This window comes from Pezoporus flaviventris, unplaced genomic scaffold, assembly GCF_033815535.1.
Source record: "Pezoporus flaviventris isolate CSIRO_AGI_PZ_B2104156 unplaced genomic scaffold, CSIRO_AGI_Pfla_v1 ptg000129l, whole genome shotgun sequence".
In the NCBI taxonomy this organism is placed as follows: Eukaryota; Metazoa; Chordata; class Aves; order Psittaciformes; family Psittacidae; genus Pezoporus; species Pezoporus flaviventris.
In genome coordinates this window covers 345,713-365,169 of record NW_026892677.1, presented here as the reverse complement: position 1 = coordinate 365,169, position 19,457 = coordinate 345,713, and the positions used below count along the sequence as shown (strand labels likewise).

General features: G+C 41.6%; 1 protein-coding gene across 1 annotated transcript; it reads left to right on the top strand.

Annotated features, from left to right (window-relative positions):
• Positions 1–5,749: 5,749 nt before the first annotated feature.
• Positions 5,750–15,009, top strand: LOC133282557 (opsin-VA-like). Its single transcript, XM_061478567.1, has 5 exons — positions 5,750–6,409; positions 7,929–8,139; positions 8,716–8,833; positions 11,933–12,172; positions 12,915–15,009. The coding sequence occupies exons 1-5, from the start codon at positions 6,049–6,051 to the stop codon at positions 13,092–13,094; spliced, it is 1,110 nt and encodes a 369-aa protein (XP_061334551.1). The 5' UTR covers positions 5,750–6,048; the 3' UTR covers positions 13,095–15,009.
• The last annotated feature ends 4,448 nt before the right edge of the window (positions 15,010–19,457 follow it).

The following is a 19,457-nucleotide window of genomic DNA, read 5'->3' as shown; positions in this document are numbered from 1 at the left end:
ACAGGAGAAATAGAGAGGGGTTTTTGGGGTTTGTTCTGCCTTTTTTGTGTGTGGAGGCTTCCTCTTGCTGCTGTTAGGTCAACTGCTCACTGCAGAGCCAGCACAAGCCTTCCCAAGGGCATGGAAGGGACTGGCAGCTGCTGTGCGAAGGATGGGGACAGAGTAACTTTTGGAAGAGGTTCTCATTTTGGTACCACGTCTGTCTTCCACAGCCTCCTAATTCCCAGCCAAGACTGGCCTCAGTGCCTTTCCCCTCTGCGAGCCTTGGTGCCTCTGTTCCATCCAGAGGCTGGTCATCCCCAGTGACTGCACCGCGCACGACTGCTCCGTGCACCCTGGTGCTCTTTGGGGCTGGCTGCCCTGCGGTCACTTACAACCCTTCGTGCCCCACCAGTGCAGGAGGGTGACCTGGTGCATGGCTGGCCCTGGCTGCTTGAGAGGCGTCTATGGCAGGCCTCCACCTGTCTGCCAGACAGCAATCCTAACTGTCACCTGTACCTGATGCCCCCACTGCTCCTCAGTGGGCTAAATCAGCTCATACCACATACGCTGATGTGACTGCTGGGTTAGACTCCTCACTGCATCCCGGCCTCTTTCAGGACTGCAATGTAGAAATATTTCTGAGTCGTTAAATGTCTGACAGCCAGTGTTACAGCAATTAAAATCTTGACAAACCGCTACATATAATCACTAAAACCCACTTACTCTTAAGATAATCTGAATGATCGCTCACAGACTTCTTACAAGGGCACGTAGTGATACTTTTTACAAGGGCCTGTAGGGACAGGCAAAGGGGAATGGCTTTAAGCTGCCCGAGGGGAGACTGAGATGAGCTCTTAGGCAGAAGCTCTTCCCTGTGAGGGTGCTGAGGCGCTGGCACAGGGTGCCCAGAGAAGCTGTGGCTGCCCCATCCCTGGCAGTGCTCAAGGCCAGGTTGGACACAGGGGCTTGGAGCAAGCTGCTCTAGTGGAAGGGGTCCCTGCCCATGGCAGGGGTTGGAGCTGGAGGAGCTTTGAGGTCCTTTCCAACACAAACCCTTCTATGATTCTATGATGATGGTGAGAGTCTATCAGAATATTGATTTTTAGGCTGGGATGAAACTAGTCATGCACAGTATCATAGAATCAAGATGTTGATTTATCATATTTCCAGTGAATGTAAATGTGACAACAAATGCAAAGCTGTAAATTGTATTCTAACTTCAGTTTCTTCAAAGATTTGGTCTCAGTCTAGTACTAAGAAGTTTATGGAAAATACCATCTGCTGTCTTTAGGGACTGCAAAATAAACAACACGTATTTGATGTAGCTAATAACAAACTTTTTAAAATGATGGTTATTAAGGCTAAAGAGTCTCATGTACATGATCCTCCTCAAGATTTCTTGCATGATTAAGTCTTCTTTCCTCTGAATGAGGATTTCATAATAGAAAAATCCTCTTAAATAAGAAATCTCATGTGAACAATTTTTTTACTTAGAACTGCCAGGTGAAAAACTGGAAAAAATTCACACCGCTCATCTGAGGAAATACAATTTCTGAGGAAAACCAAACCATTAAGATGTTGTTTTGCTTATTGTGACAGTGTCAGCTCTTTCAGTGACTATTGACTTTATTGCTTATTGTTAAACGAATGATTTCTTTTACCAGGGTGTTAATGGATTAGTACCGTGTGAAAGCAAGTGGGTGAAAACTCAGAAATCTGTAGAAAATCTTTTATAGTGACAGCAAAATAATTTAAGTCAGAATTAGTGAAAGTATGAAATTATTGCCATCTACTTAACCGCTGTTACGCAGTGCCCAGGGAACCATGTTTAGGTGAGCTTTGCAGAGTATCTTACATTAAACCAAGTCTTGCCTGCTCAGGTGAGGCCTCAAACTGCAAGAAACTGTTAGCGTGTCATAAGTAACTACAGCCTGCTGACAAACTATTTCCTTTTCTGGTGCTCAGTGTCTGAATTAGTTTCTTATTCATAGAGTAGGTTTTGTTTAGCTACCAGCTTTGTTACAAATTGCTGGTTGCTGGAAGTCCTGTAACTATGCTGGTATCTTTCCCAGTGTAAAATGCCTATTTTGTACACAGCTTTTATCTCCGCACTTGTTCTTTTAATGAGCAAGAGAGCACAATAATTCCTCCAAGTCACTCAAAAGGGCAAAGATAGAATTTTTCCACTACAATAGTTCAGTGTTTCCTGAGAACAGACTTCAGACGTGGTAACTGCTGTCTTTCAGTAACTGCAAGAAAATAGATCTGCGGCTGAAAACCCAGAAATGGCTGGAGGAAATCAGTTTCAAATGCCAACATGTGGAGTACTCTCTGTACAGGCAAACTGACCATCTGGAATCAGATGCTTCAGTGCCACAGCCTGATCCACTAGAAAAGCCCACTCTACTCATGGTTTGGGTTTTTTTTTACATTGGCTCTTTTCTTGGATCTTTAAGCTGGTGTTTAGGCAAAGTATCCACCTACAGAAGCTTCTGAATGGGTTATATGAAGGTACTTTACAATATCATTATAATGTGGTACTGCAAAGACTAACAACTCTCCTCTGCTCCCAATTCTGATGTGATGTTCTGAATGGTTTTCATTTAGTTAGGCAGCAGGAGGACAATATTTGTCTAAATTTCCAGAAATTTAATAGAAACCCCATTTCCTATACTCAGGTTTCGACAGGTTCTAAAAGGATGTGGGCCTATTTTGAGAATAGGTAAATGAGATCAATCACTGCAGTCCTTTAACAGGGTTCTCAAGCAAAGTCTGCCATTAGGTTTTGCAGGTGCTTTCCTTGAACCTTTCCAGGCATGAAGAGGCTCAGTAGTTAGACTGAGACCAAATCTTTGAAGAAATTGGTCAGAATACAATTGGGGTTTATTTTATTTTATTTTATTTTTTTTTCAAACTAGAAGTTAATTTCTGGGGTGGCCAGCTCAGTCACTGAGATGGGCACTCATGTGTGGCGAGGAAACCAGTTTGGTTCTAAAAAAAGTGGGATCCTTCACTTCAGATCCCCACGAAACCCCTGAAGAGCAGAACATGCTGCTTGCTTTAATTAAATGTGATTAAACCAAATCCTTCTTGGGGACAAAGCAACTCTTTCACAGTCACTTTGGGAGTGAACGCCACTGCTGGCAGCATCTTGGGATGACTCACATGCTCAGAAGCTGAGAGAACCAATTCCACACTGACATTATAGTTCATTTCCCTGTTTGAGTCTTGTGGGACTGGTAAACGCAGGGCTAATTCCCTAAGTCCTACATACAGTTTCAGGCACCAGATTTTTTTCTCAGTTAACACTGTTCTTGTCATCTTGATTTTGTCTTACAGGTGGAATTACCATAGACATATTACGCAGGTGCTGTTAGTTACACATTCTCTTCACCTCACTGACTGTATGTTCCCTGCTTCACCAGCAGCAGTTTAACCATAGCCTGAGGCTGTTTTGTTGTTTACCAACTTATCTCTTCATATGAAATGTTAGACAGGAACACCTTTGCCAAGGGGGCAAGTCGTGCTTCAGTTCTGCCCAAGAAAATGAAGACTGAAGTAGAGCAGATGTGTGAGGTATGACAAACATGGACCCTTCTGTTTGCGTGTGCTCCAAGTTTTTCAGTGTATGGAAGTCTAGGAAAAGGAATGTGGCACTAATGGAAAACAAGACCTTAATAAAAGCAGCTAAAGATCTTGTGATGTAAGGCTGACGAACAGCTGCCTCTTTAAATGGAGGCTCCAGACCCAAGATGCTCCTGTTCTGCCTCTGCTCATAAGGCAATGCTTTGTCTCTCTAATGATTTGAGAAAAAATGTCGTAAAACAAAATTAAAACCAAAACCAAAACCACCTGGGGTTGCAGTGCAAGAGGGGCAGCAACTGTGGAGGGAAGGAGCAAATGTAAACCCCTGGTGCTGGTAGAAGTGCAAGTACTGTTAAGTTGTAATAAGAGGGCATGTCACAGAGAATCACTTTCAGTGACAAAGTTGCCTGCTGAAGAAGAAAAACAAGCAAAACAGCCAAGCAAGACAGCATAGGGGTATTTTCAAAGGATTCTAAACAAAGAGGAAGCACAAGAAAAAGAGAAGGCATTTAAACTGTAACCAAGGTCATAGCTCATACAAACAACTTGAACGGTATGACAGCATAAAAAACCAACGATAGAGACAATAGTTATCCATTGTTTAAAAGAGGTGTCAATGTACAGTCAATAGATTCACACCTTAGAGAAGGCCAGGTATACCCTTCTCTGTTATATGCTAAATCCAGAGTTCTAGTTTCATTCTGACATCCGTAGGAACTTAAAGCCATGCAGAATTTCAGACAATATGATATTCAAACTCCATTTAAATTTGCGGTCAGATCTTCTGCTGTAGTATGTAGCCAGTGGAGCTGTACTGAGTGGTGCCATACAAAGACTGGCTGGAGGCATTTTAATGTTGCTGTGTTGATCCTTGTTTTATTTATGGCAGTTGGAATTTTTTAATTTCTCTGTTTAATAAGTAGCATTTTGTGAGTATTCTGATCAGATTTGGGCTGATTAAGCAGTGCCTCTTTCCTTTTCAGCTGAGGATATGCTCACCATTTAAAAACACCTTTGTTATTTTGGTTATGGTAAGTAGGAGTTTAGGTTTTTTTTTAGTTAAAAATAGTCTGAATTTTTCTAATGCGTATTTCTGCCAGTGTGCATAAACCCTTTTCATTTCATTCCTGTATGCCAAAACTTTCTAACCTGTGTTAACAGGGTGTTTCATGTACAAACCAAAGCAAGTATGGACTCAGGGGAATGTATGGGCAGGTAATGTTACTAATTTTCACTCACACTCCAGCTCCTGTTTGTTTATGCGCGTCTTGTATACGATGTGTGTCCAGAGTGTGAACTCCAAGATGGGAACTGGATCGCTTTTGTATTTCTGGCTCTGGTTAATACACTGAGGGTCAGATTAACAATTACGGTCTCCAGGAACTACCTCACAACATGTCTGAATGACCTCTGTGTTCCTGGGGTATCAGGCTTAATTTGTAGAATTATTACTGGCAGTCATTTAGACTGGGAGTGCTGGAATATCTGTCCCAGTATTGTGCCTCCTTAGGGGGCAAAGGTGACTGAGCTACTCGCCTTTGGGAACAACCACAAGTAACCCTGACTGCTAATGATTGTTAAAAAGTTGTTAAATGGCCAGAAATATCAGAAATAAATGACCAGCTACGAGATTTCCTGTTTTCATAGCATACTGATTTAATTTATTTTCATGTATTTAAAAACACCATTTTAAAAATATTGTTGTGCATATTTGAGTTTTCAGCACTAAAGCTGCAATTATAATCATTAAGCCTTCAACCGGAATTATATTGCTTCTGTCTCTGGGAGAGGCTGAAATTCCACTGAATAACACAGAAAACCTATTTAATTTGGAGCTTCACTTCGGAGGCCGTGAGCTCCCTCCCCTGAGCTGTGGGCAGGGGTGTGAGTGCAGTCTCACCGCCGGCTTTACAGCTGCTCCGGTCGCCCGGCATTAATCTTTTGAGGGCTGCCTCCTTCAAGAAAACAAGCCAAGGGGAAGCCTCCCCCTTGCTGTGCTCCAGCAGCGCAGCGCAGGAGGACGAGCACTTCACCACCCTATTAACAAAAGGAAAGCTGCTTTTTTACAGTGCTAAAGGTCACGGAGGCGTCCAAGCCAATGCTTCCTTCCCCCCTCCTCCAGAGTGGGGATGATCTGAGAAGGAGGAAACCTGCAGCTTCTGTAGCTGGGTTTTATTACAGACAAAGACACAGCTGCATCAGGAGAGAGTAGGAGACTGCTGGCAGAAAGGGGAAGAAGTTGTTCTAAGGGATTTTCCTGTTCATCACTGTTGCCACATTCACTGCACAGCACTAAACTCTCCTCTGACCAAAACGTTGTCTTCTGGACTATTCTGGACTATTACTGGAAAGTGGAAGCATGGAGAGTTTGTTCACACTTCTGTTGGAGACAGTAAATTTCTCCTTTTAATTTTCAATGTTATTTGCAGATTAGAAACTCCAATATTACACAGTATTATCTTTGCTAATGAGAGAGAGAAAATGGATGCATTCAGAGCACCTGAAAATGAGTCACTTTTGTCCAGTTCCTCTGGTCCTGCCAGATGGGATCCCTTCCGTCGTCCATTGGACTCCATCCAGCCCTGGCACTTCAGGCTTCTGGCAGCAGTAATGCTGGTGGTGACCTCCTTGTCGCTTGCTGAGAACCTGGCTGTGATCCTGGTAACTGTTAAGTTCAAACAGTTGAGACAACCTGTCAATTATGTTATAGTCAATTTGTCCGTGGCTGATTTTCTGGTCTCACTGACTGGTGGCATCATCAGCTTTTTAACAAACCTAAAAGGTTATTTTTATATGGGATACTGGGCGTGTGTCCTGGAAGGATTTGCTGTCACATTTTTTGGTAAGCTTGATTTTGTTTGTAGCTGTATGTTCTTTTCCTTCACCTTCCTTCAGTGTATTCCAGTAGCTATCCTGCAGCTTCCCTTGCACGCTTTTCACTCGCTGGTTCTTTCCCCAGTTAAATATATTCTGTCTTGGATCTCATGTGTGAGTTAATAATATATATTACTATCTCTGTCATATACCAGTGGCTTGTTGCATGTACACTGAACACTGAATATGTTTAATATAATCACAAAAAGTGTGCTAAAAGTCTAACAGCTTTGGAGTGAGGAGGAGGTTGAGTAAAACAATGCCAGGGAAAATTTCTGTATGTGTAACTAGTTTCAAGGTTTGTATCTAGGTGTGTGTATGTGTGAATAAATAACAGAGAGAGAAGAAGAGTGAGTAGCTGCTTTTAAACTGTGGAAAATATTATGGAAACATCTTACAGTAGCTGCCTGTGGGGTTATAGCAATGCTATGGCTCAAACGGTCTCTCCACACACCCACTGGTTTTGTTTCTTTACTTTGTTTTACTAACTACGCAAAGTATCAGAAGTCCTCTAACAGGGAATATCCTCGCCACATAGATCCCTGTGTAAATACATCTCTGCAGAATAAATGGAAAGTAAGTTTTAAATGGATTCTCTTCTTAAGAGAGACATTCCTGCCTCCCTGTTCCTGTTTTTAAAGCTGCTTAGTAAAGACAGCCTTCTGACTCTTGGCACTGCTCTGAATCAAACGCATTCCTGATCTGCAGCCTGAAAAAGAGCCCCAGGTTGCTCTCAGCCTGGTTAAGTTACAGAGAGGGAATGTTGGCACGGGACAGCGATGCTAAATCAGTCTGTGGCACGTAAGCTGTGTCTCATGAATGAAGATCAGGCTATTTCAAGGGTTTGGTGGCCAACCAGGTGATATGTGCCTGATAAACTGATAATTTGTTGCTGTGGGCAGCTCTCTGTAGGTCAGAGCTTTATGGCAGTCTGAAATATGACATTTCTTGCAATGATAGTGTTTTGAAGATATATCCTAATTTGTTTATTTGGAAGCTACACATCATTTGGAGCTTTTTAGAGTAGAACTGAACAAAAAAAAAGAAGTCATTGTCAGTTAAGTGGCCCAATTAGCTGCTTGGGGTTGCAAGTCATTGTACTGTAGACTGACAAACTGGACAAATATGAAAATCTTGCGCTCTTAATAAATATTAGAGTAATGCACATAAATAGCACAATCTTTCATAACCTTGTGTTAATGAAAGAGGTGATGAAGAGGTGCCTGATCAAACACTGGGACAGGTTGACCCAGGGTGGTTGTTGAGTCTCCATCCATGAAGATATTCAAAACCCAATTGGAGTTGGTCCTGGACAGCCTGCAGTATGGACCGTGCTTGAAGGGGGGAGGTGTGTGTGTGGTGGGGGGTGTGTTGAACTAGGTGACCTCCAGAGGTGCCTTTCACCCTAACCAGCTCTGGGATGTGGGATCGTGCTTGCTTTTCAGTGAATCTTCCCAATTTTTGACACTGTCTGTGTTTTCCTACAGGCATTGTTGCTCTCTGGTCTCTTGCTCTGTTGGCTTTTGAGCGGTACATTGTGATCTGCCGCCCATTGGGAAATATGCACTTGAGTGGAAAGCATGCAGCCCTGGGTATTGCCTTTGTGTGGACCTTTTCCTTCATTTGGACCATTCCACCAACAATGGGTTGGAGCAGTTACACCACCAGCAAGATTGGAACTACTTGTGAGCCTAACTGGTAAGGCCACTCTTACAGGATATGGTAAAGAAATGGAACTTGCAGCTCAGGACATCTCAGGGGCAGGAATTTAAAGGAAAGGTTTAAGAATGATGTACATCTCTGCAAAAATTGATGTAAAGGAAATTATAGCAAAACTGAGCAAAATCGCCAAGAACAGAATTAAAAAAAAAAAAATCTAAAGGAAATCTAAAGGAGGAGCTTCCACCTCTGATGACAAGAGCTGTCCTGCACCTTGTGCTTTTGTCAGCATTCATAGAGGACAAATAGACAGGTTTTTCAGAAGACTGGGCAAAGCCTTGAGCAGCCTGGTCTGACCCCATAGCTGACTCCACTTTGAGCAGGAGGTTGGGCTACATGTCTTGTCCTCCCGAACTGTCCTACAGTTCTAGGATGCTGTGGCCATAGGATCCTGTCCTAGCCCATGGCCAGGGAGGTGGCCCAGGGCTCCACCTGGTGATGTGATTAGAGCTGTAATGAACGAAGCAGTTGACAAAAATACTAGTGACACCCTTGAACAGCAAAGTTAGACAGAGGTTAGTAATAAGTACACAATGTATTTTGTGTTTTATACAGGTACTCAGGAGCTTATACTGACCGCACATACATTATTGCATTCTTCACCACCTGTTTTATAGTGCCTTTATCTGTGATTTTGGTATCCTATGGAAAACTGATGCAGAAGCTAAGAAAGGTAAGAAGAAGCACTTATAAGTAAAATTTCACATGTGCGCATGCAAACATTTTGAATTTATGTGTTCAATTTTCTATGAAGATCAGACAAACGCAGATCAAATTTCCAGGCAGGAAATGCACTCGGTTATCATCCCTTGTAATTTAATGATCCTTAAGCACAGAAACTCATGGTATGGTTAGACTTTTCAAAGTGTGCAGTTTGCAGTCACTTATCAATGCATCTCATTAGCCAACTCTCATACCAATGAAAGAATGTCTGTCTCATAACAAAAGAAACTGAATGACCCAGTGTTGGTCTGATCGCAATTGTTCTTCAATTCAGTGATGTTTCTTAAGGATCAAACCAGGTAAATCAAAATTTAGCTTAAAATGACTGTAAATGTTAAGGGTGCTGGCTAATACTCTGTAACACTTGCATGCAGAGTAAGTTGTAGCATCTATAATCTAATGCTGTGTAGTAAATAAAATGTTAGATTGTCCAGGAACATTTAAAAGACTTGGGAAATGCTTTTGAATTTTATTTAATGATTTTGTTGACTTGATCTAAAAAGGTATCTGCAACAAGTGAAAAAGAAGACAATAAAATAGGAAAATTCATATTTGGGACAGGATTTTGGGGCAATATTTTTCTATTTGCTGCTATTAGCTGTCTTGTCTTATTCCTTTAGTAATAAATTCAGTAAATTTCTTCAATTTACTGATGTTTTGAAAGTATTTGGGGTAACCAAATGCTTGTATTTATTCTTAGTGTCATTTTCTATAAGTAAAACAAAACAGAAGGCAAATGCATAAAATATCTTATTTTCTCATTAGAAAATACATGCATTAGGAAAATGCATACTGCAGGTGACAACAGCATTCCTCTAAATGGATTTTTTCATGACTTCCCCAGGATGTATTTAGGGGAGGGAAGGTTAAGTGGCTGAAGGGAGGTTGATTTCAGTGTCAAACACAAGGAAGGTCCCAGATTGAATGTGAACTATAGCACAGGCGTGTTGCTGCTCACAGTGCTCATGGTGAGGCAGCAAAGGGTCTGGTGGTGTGAGGGTGGGGGACATGAATTACAAGACATTGAGATACTTGAAGAAAATCACTGTTGATGACTCAGACTTTTCTGAGATAACTTGTAAAACTGCAATCCTGTTATTCTGAACATCCAGAACATTTATCAGTATTTTATTTTTCCCTGTCCAAACCTACCCACAGAGGAAATGGAATGGAGAGAGCACAGGCCAAAGTGGCCCTGGTGATCAGACGTGAAAGAGAGGGATGTTAACCCAACAGAGACAGTGTGCAGCCAAGCATTCAGCACTATGATGGGTCTGCCAGAGCAGTGGCTGTTGTGCTACTAGGATGCTTCAGGAGGTACACAGAAAGGGTCATTTCCTTCCTCCAGGATAGCTACTTAAGTGGCTGGAAGTTAAACCAAAAACAGGTGAGATGAGATAAAAAGGAATCAGAGAAGGAAAATGTCACCATCAGTCACAGCAGAAGCCAGGGAATGGTCCATCATGCCATTTGGGTCAGGTCAGGGTATCTTCTGAAAGACTGATCTGTGCCATGCAGCGGGTCCCAGCATTGGCCTGGAGCGACTGTTGTGTGATCTCACTAGGCTTAGTTTCTCACTTCTTTTTCTGTTATCCAGAAAGAATAGCGGTAATGTTAAAGAAAAGAATAAATCACACCTAGGGTTTCCTCTGCCAGCTTAGAGACCTGGCAGACCACACAGCTGGGAGATGCTGGGGCAGCCTCAGGGCACCACATCACAAATGATTTAGCCATAGCCTGTGCCAGCCCTTGCCTTTGCCTTTTGTTGGCTTTTGCAGGCTTTTGCAGAGTGATGTAACTGTCTGAGTCAGCCTCTGTTACTTACAATAGCTTAAAACAAACTGGTGTAGAAAAGCCAACTGCCTGGAATATAGTCTTTAAATTTATAATAAATTGTCATAAGGTTATATCTCACAACTCACAAGCTTATATCTCACAACTAAGCTAATTTTCTGACTGCAGTGAATAGAGAGATCCCTGCACCAGAACTGGTGTCCTGATGTTTCCAGCCAACACCCTTCCCTGATTTTGAGGGCCATTTCCCATGGTTGCCACAGTGCGATGTCGTGTGTGACACTGGTTTATCTTAGAGAAGTTTGCTAGTCCCTCAGTCCCCGTGAACCCAGCTTTACAAAGCCAATGGTAGCTTTCACTGCAACTGAAAAACTAATGAAATAAAGAAACCTTAGGAAAAGGTCTAATTAGCAGTTTATAATGGAGATAAATTATTATGGCACTATTCCTTTGTTTGCAAGATGATTCCTTCTCAGTTTCATGTTCTCAGCTTTAGAAAGGAAGGAATCTACTGTCATCCACAAAAAGCCATAGTTGAGAAAAAAGCCAGACTGATGTGAGACAAGGGTGAAACATCCAGGAGATTATGTAGCCATTGCAGCTCCACTGAAGCTAGTGATGTATAGCAAGTTGTATCACCCAAAAATGTAGCCCTAATTGTTTCGTGGTTTTAGAGGTAAGTTATTGTTATCAGATGATACCAGTTGCTTGTTCTGTCAGGGTCATTGTTTCTGAACAGAGGCCAAATCTTCTCTCTGATCTGACTTAAAAATCATTAGGATTACTTTTCTCACAGATGGAATTTAAAGGTGTTTCTGTATTGCCTTGGGGTGGGCTGATGCAGCACCCATAAAGTTATCTGAGCTAGATCAACTTTTGTGGCTCTGGACAGCAAACCTGTGCCACCGCTTCACTGCTTGTGACTTGGCTGAAGTCTTGGGGGTGTCTCTGCAGGCTGCAGTTGTGCCCGACTGCAATTAGATTGGTACACAGAGGTTGCCCTGGTAATTGCTTTTTGCTCTCACTTTGACAATATAAAGACACCTAAGCAAAGGAAATAACAATGTACAGTAATTCATGTCCCTCAGCAGTAACACCTGACAGACACCCTGTGGTCCAGTAACAGCATCCTTATGTGCTGCCATACTCAAAGAGAGTAGGTGTTTCCTTCTAGCATGGCAGATTGTTAACCTGTTCACTGACTGCACTGGTTGGAGGCCTTGTTTTCTAGAATCTTCTGTTCTTTTCTTTAAAGGTGTCAGATACACAAAGCAGGCTGGGAACTACCAGAAAACCTGAAAGACAAGTGACTAGAATGGTTGTTGTTATGATCGTTGCCTTTCTAATCTGCTGGATGCCATACGCCGCCTTTTCTATCCTAGTCACTGCATATCCCTCCATTGAGCTGGATCCTTGTCTGGCAGCAATTCCAGCTTTTTTTTCCAAAACAGCTACTGTTTATAATCCAGTTATTTATGTCTTTATGAACAAACAGGTACTGTATGCTCTCAAAATGTCTTTAACACTCATATTTTGTTATTTTGTCTTGCTTTATAATGAATTATTTCTACTTACCTACTAGGTAACTATGTTAGCTTTTATAATATGCTAGCATTGCAATATCCAGCATTTAGAACCAAAAAAAAAAAAAATCACTGTAACAGGCATGATAATAAACTTGAATAGATTTATGCTATGTAACTACTAAGAGTGGTGGCACCAAGCAGAATATAAGCATGTAAGTGAAAAGAAGAAAAATAGTGAAGTGACTGTTGAATAAGAAGTGATGAATATGTTTATTTTCTCAGTGCTGCAGAGAAAGCTATTGCTTATCTTGCATGCTATGAACAGTACCCCGATCTCCCAGTGTGTGGCAGATGTCTGCTGGTTTTCCCTTGTTCATGGATATGAACTGCATGGAAAGAAACTGTCTTTGAATAGCTGGGTATTAGCATATGAAAGCAACTCATGAGACTGGAGAAATGACCCGTTTTGTCAGAAGAGGAGTTCGTTTTGGGAATAAGATTTTCCAGTAGTCTGGGTCTTTTTAGAGCATCATTATTTCTCAGTTTTAGAGTTCTTCATGGTGATGCCGGCAGATATATTTTATGGGGCTACTTATGCTCCCAACTGACTCTGAAGAGAATTTCCAGGAGTTTTAGCTAAGACACAGACTGCTTTATAGAGATATTGTAAGATTCCACGTGTTTTGATTGATCTTTTATTCCACTTTCTAGTTCAGGAAGTGTCTGATTCAAATGTTCAGCTGCTGTGCCGTAGAAATTGCAGAGTCCAACATGAACCCAACTTCAGAGAGAGCGATGCTAACCCAAGACAAAAGAGGCAGTGAGATGTCCACCATGGCAGTACGTAGCACCGTTTCGAAGAGGAAAAATGGAGATGAACACAATTGCTGATCTTCTGCTTAGTTGGCAGCTTCATAAAACAAAATCTGTCCCATGTAGGGTGGGAGATAAGATCATTAACGCAGTGCCAAAGCATATTTCCTTGTTACCATCACTTAATACAAAAATGTTGTCAGTAGGGACACTAAGCTCCTGTGAATACCGGCTTTTGAGATTCCAGGCTCCTGAATGGTACAAGATTTTCTTGGCTCTGCAGTTGCATCCAGACACCTGGCCATAAGGTGAGTCCCTTCCTCCGCTGTGTTGTTCTTCCCAATCCACAGCCTGCTTGCTCCTGAAAATAACATCAGGGGATCCCAGTGTTGCTGTGCTGGCACGTAGCACAGTAAGGATAGGAGAGTTTTATGCTGATGATAGCTCCTTGGTCAGCTGGACAAAACCATGAACTGACACAGGGCTTCAGTAAGCTAACGGACAAATAAATAATATCTAGCACTCAGGTGACTCAATTTCAGGCAATGGAGGTTCTGAGTGGAATGGGTCTCAGTGCTTCTCTGGTTGGTTTGGGAACTTTTACTAAAACAAACAACAAACAAACCAGAAAAAGCCCGAAGCTCTGCACTTGTTTCTGTTCTTGGGGAAAATCTCAATGGGCCACTGAGACCTGCACCAGCTTGGACAAGCCATCCAGACTCCCAAGCCCTATTTTAATAATACGAGCCCTATCAAGGGCTGTTCATATCCTCTCTCTGCATTCCCTCTTTGTCAAGAAAATATTCTGTGCTTGTGGCAACTTTTGAAGTAAATTAATTTGGACTGGATGATTGTTTTAGGTGCCTTCCAACTGAACTATTCTATTAACTGAACTTTAGAACAGGAGTTAGCAGCATATAGGAGAGTGTAACTGTGCCGGAATGCTGGAGGAAGGGCCAGTAGCACAGCTTAGAGTTGTGAAGCTGAGCTTTGTGGGACCGAAGATTTCCCCTGTATGTGCCTGCATTGTGCAGAGTTGAGATCTGTCGTGTTCTTGAGACCATGAAGCTCCAGGTGACAGCTATCATTTCTGTTTCTTAGCACTTAGAATTGTCAGAAATCAGTGCTTGGAGAATACAAATGCTATGTACAAATCATGCTGGAGCATGCTGATGTATGCATTTCCATTTGCACATTTTGACTTTTCTCTCTTCTGATCTAGGACATGCCTCTCCAGAAAGCACAAGCAACATCCTAGCCTAGTAGGCAAGCTGCAGCAGCCAATAGCACCACGCTGCTGTGCTCCTTTGAGGGGCAGTTGTGTCCCTGTCTCTGCAGTCCTTACTTTCCTGTTTCTGCCTAAGTCACATCCTCCCTACTTTTAACTGAGCAGATCCCTACTGATCCTGGCAGAAATCATTAACTTTTTATTATACTTTTGATATCAGAAGCAAGGAGTGCAACAACACATTTTCTGTAAATAGTGAAGAAGAACAGAACTTGCCAGCTTTCCATGACTGTACTCCATCTTGGATATTTAACTCACACAATGACATGCAGCAAGATACTTAGCTTTAGCAGAATATTATGCACATGCAAAACCAAACTAGCCCATGAGTGTAATACAGCCAGACTTTTGCTTTAAATAGCCCTTGGTGAACAGCATACGGAATGTTTCTAAGACCTGGCATATCAGATTTTGAGTCCTATATAAGATCTACGCCTTATTTAATGCATTTTAGAAGAAACTGCAATGGCAGGCTATATTTAAATGCTTTAGTATGGAAATCCATTATTTCTGGATAAGGCATTAATACAGTGTGACATTGAAACAAATGTTGCTCCACAGTGTTATGGAGAAGCTGCACTAGCTGCATACAGTACAGGCCTTAGCAATAGCAATGTGATATGGAATGAATCATTCAGTGTTCAGCTTTATTTCAGAAAACTACAATTTCTTTACACAGAATAAAGACATTATGTTTCTACCAGATTTTTCCCTTTCTTGTTATTTTGCTAAGTTACAACTTGAAAAACTGCAGTGCCCTGAAAAGGAATGACAGGCTACCTGAGAGATCTGGGGTCACGCCTGGTGCCAGAGCAGTTCCTGGCTGAGCTGGAACTATTCCCGCGCAAAGGAGGATGTTGGTGGATGAGGGAAAGGTAACACAGACAGAAAAGCATATCCTGAAACGCTGGCGTCTTGCAAAGGCCGAGTTCTTTGTGGTTCTTGTGCTCAAGAGGAGATAAAAGGTGCAGCTTCCACACACGGGTGGAGGGACAGGCATGGGCAGTGAGGACTGCTTGGCCGCCCGTTCCTCTTGTCCCCCCTTGCAGCATTCACACCAGTGGACCTACATAATAATTCAGCCCCATATGTCTGCACAGCCCTGACTTTCCAGTGCATTTTGCTTTAGCAATCTAACCACGGAGGCAGCAATGACAGCAGTACGTGGGAGAAAGCACGAGCTCCTCATCCCTCCTCCCTGTCATCAGTCTTCTAGTGGGGATGTGTTTGGGTTGGGGGTCCCACATCCGCCACCCCCACTTCTGAAGGCAATGTGGAGCTTGCTAACAGGTGGGAGGGTAGCCTGCCTTAGGGAGCAGTGTACCTGACATTCACGACAAACAGGTTATAACAGGTAAGTCTGGATACTTGCTTTAGGCAACTGCTGAATATTTTTTAAATCAAATATTCAATTTCATCATCAATTATTCAATAAGAACTTTCTTTTAAAAGATCCTTTAGAAATGCATACGTAAAATGTGATTTCTGTAAAGCTTTCTCTTAACACTCCAAGTGGTCAGTTTCTTTGGTCCTGTTTTTCTTCCCCTTCACCCAACCGCCCATTGTTCTCATTTAGGACAAAAGCCTCAAGCTGGCCAGGGAAGGTTTAGACTGGAGATGAGGAACAATTCCTTTCCAAAAAGGGTGCTCAGGCATTGGAACAGGCTGCCCAGGGCAGTGCCAGAGTCACTGTCCCTGCAAGTGTTCCCAAACTGTAGAGATTGAGGGCCTCAGTGCCATGGGTGGCCTGGGCAGTGCTGGGAACGGTTGGACTGGATGAGCTTTTAAATATTTTATATAAATGTATATAGATAAATGGATCCTCTTTTAAATATTTCATAAATGTTGTGAGACAGGAAGGGTAAGGTATTAAATTATTATTTGTATGCATATTTTTGTGTTTATTAGTGTGTTAAAACAGTGAGGTATGATTTGAAAGAAAAAATTCCTGCATTTAAAACTTAGATTTTCTCTTTCAAGGATATGTTGACCTAGGTTAATCACATGTTAATGGTACTGGATATATTAAATCATGAAGAACTGGCAGAAGTGTTAGTATTTAATTAAAAGCAACAGAATTATTTTATGTCCTGAGAAGGTGAGGATACGTACAGATTTGTAGTACAAAATAAAGCATCAAAACTTAAGCAATGGCAAAGAGAAATAAATGCAAAAAACTTAGAAAATAGCAAGTTAAAAAGACAATTGCCATCTGATACCTGGCTCTCTCATTCCCAGTGCAAGTCACCCTTGGTGAAGTGGTACTGGTGAGCTTTTTAGAACATTTCACTTACTTAGGAAAACCTGGTTTTCACCTATAAATTGAGGACATCAGTTTGTAAGGATAGCCAAAGACAGTGTCTCCAACTAATAAGAATGGAAGCACACCCAGTTAATACACTAAGAGCCAGCGTGAGGTTACCTGTAGGTCGCATTGCCATTGTGCGTGGCGGGGTGGATCGTCTGACATTAGGCTTTGAATTACTGCACTCAACATTATAAGGAAGGGTATTCATCCAGGACCTTAAGGGCAGTGCTCACATTTCAGCCACAGAGCAGACAAATAACCTTGGCTTTTTTATAAGGGAGAACTACAGCACAACAGAACAACATAGGAATCCTTAGACTGAAAGAATGTATAGGAATACACTGAAAAATCAGGACATTAAGCCCTGCTTCCTTTTGCCTAGTCATAAGCAATTGCTAGAAAGAGAAGGCAAGATTTTCTCCTAAAGCCCGGTACCAGAGTCCACACTGCCCATCCATCTGCAGCTGCCCGAAGCCCTTCATAGTCAGAAGTTCTAACAGACTTCTTTTTCTTTGTGCAAACCCAATTGTCATGTACTTTTTTTCTCAGGGGAAACAATTTTGAGATACCTTTCAGGGACTGACATTTAGAAAAAGATTTCTCTAACTTTGCTTAGAAACTGCAGCATTTTCTGTACTTTTCTGGTTATTAAAGTTGGAAAACAATAAGAAAACATGGAAACATGAAAACATGAAAAAAACAATAAGAACAATAAGAACAATAAGAAAACATGGAAACATGAAAACATGGAAAAAAAGAAACCCCATATTTTCCTATTCAGTCTTCAAATTATTGCTGTTCCCTGGATGGTGGTAAAGCACTGGCAGTATTCTTTTCACAGAGAAGCCTTAATCAAGTTGTCAGTTTTCAAAATTAAAGGTAATTTTAACCACTTTCTTACTGTTTGCACTCAACTGTTCTGCTGTTAATCAGTTCACCTGACCAGGATATAAGTGACACATGAGCTTTGTCAACTAAACCTGTGTTCCTAGTGTGAAGCTCTATCTTATGCAGAAACAGTTCACGTCAAATTCCACATGTAGCTCATAGCTTAACTACAACTGTTAAGATTTGAGCTGTACTCCTTCCACATGAGCCTGTTTAGCACGCTTTAATAGATTATATTTATGGTTGTCTTATATAATTTCGCCACTCTCTTACACAAACACTGACATGCAGCATGCAAAGACATAAAAATGTAGGTTGCAACAGGGCGATATGAAAACTAGTGGGTTTGGACAAATAGAAAATTAGTATTAGAACCTAATTAGTCTTTATTTCATTTAGAGAAGGAATTAGTCTTAATAGGACCACGGAACCATCACAAATGTTTTCTTTCCATCAAGTAAAAAAGTGAACAAACATTAATCAATCATTCTCGTAAAACGCAGGGTGTCTGCAGTATTTCTCATTGTCCACAGCACTGCTCTTTTTCAGGCCCTCACAAGGGCCTGGAAGTATTTTCTGGAAGAGGCCAGATTTTGTTTGGTTTCTGTCCTGGGTTCTTTTGTTACGAAACAAACAGGTACTCCCCTAACTGTGGGTAAAGCCGTTTTCCTCTTAACCTGCTGGAGATACACAACAAATGTTTATTTGAAAATGTTTACCAGCTCTCCAGCATTAACATTCCCTGTCTCTGCTGGGATGCCGTCTGTCTTCTTTGATACAAATAAGGAGTAATAAATCTGTGGGAGTTCTCATGTTAAAATACCTTCAGCAGTGCTGTTCAGGAGAATACCTTTTTTCCTGCCTGTCAGTCGCAGAATAGTGTTTGAAACGCGTGTACGCTTTGATGCATTGGTATGGTCCAACCAAACAATATCAGCCCTAACACAAAGTATTACAGAGGTCCCAGAAGTTGATTGCTAAGTCTTTCAATGTAATACAACAAGAAACTTAGAATTAAAGGGAAAAAAAAGGGGGCAGGTTCTGCTTTCGGATTTTGGGGGTTTTATTGAGTTGCACACAGTGACTGGAAAGACACCTCTTGCATTATGTGATAGGAGCACAGCATGAACATCTTACCCTACACAAAAATTAAGTAAGTTATGCAATGGATGGTGTTAAAGGCCTTAAGATTTCATGACTCAAAGGTGTGAATGCTGCCAAAGTCAATCTCCTCACACTTGGTTGTGAACTAATAAACAGCCTCTTGTGTCCTTGGATGTTTGTTTTGCCACAGAAAGCATGCCTGGAAATCACACCCCTTCTCTCAGTTTTATAGCATTATTTGCAGTTTCCAAAATTACCAGTGTAACGCTACTCCATTATTCTGCTTGTGATCATTTATTACATTTTAATGATGTAACCTAGATAAAATAACTGACCTTCCTATAAATCGTCCATGACATTGGGGGATAATTACTTTTTTGCTTAAAAGCATCAGCAATAATCCACCCATTTACTTGTTTACAATGGAAATAGCTTTTTTACAAAAATAGAAATTGTGGTTGCCATAAGAACTACTACTGTGTTAGGAGGTGATGCTGGTTCCTTTGGGGTAACAGTAAGAAAGGCACTGACACTCTAGGCAAGCTAAATGGTTTATTGAGTAGAAAATGAAAATTACGGAAAATTTAATTGCAACTTGAGGACCCTTCTGATGCTGGGAACCCCAGTGGGAGCTCCTACAAACAGCATAGGTAGTGTTGCTAAGGGTGGTGCATACAAAATGTCACAGAATGTGCTTAGCTTATATAGCAGGTCACTCGTGATAACATATGGGTCTCTACAGCCAAAGCCTGTGGTTAAACTCTGCCTAGATTCTGGCTGAAACTACTGTCTCCTAGCTACAATGTCTTCTGCAGTGGTCCACCACAGGTGCTCTGCATTTCTAGTTGTACCA

Bases quoted from the DNA above. Each gene is read 5' to 3' on its own strand.
- LOC133282557 (XM_061478567.1), top strand. From the start codon at position 6,049: ATGGATGCATTCAGAGCACCTGAAAATGAGTCACTTTTGTCCAGTTCC. The intron at 8,140-8,715 runs GTAAGGCCACTC...TGTTTTATACAG, and splicing joins ACTACTTGTGAGCCTAACTG to GTACTCAGGAGCTTATACTG. The intron at 12,173-12,914 runs GTACTGTATGCT...TCCACTTTCTAG, and splicing joins ATGTCTTTATGAACAAACAG to TTCAGGAAGTGTCTGATTCA.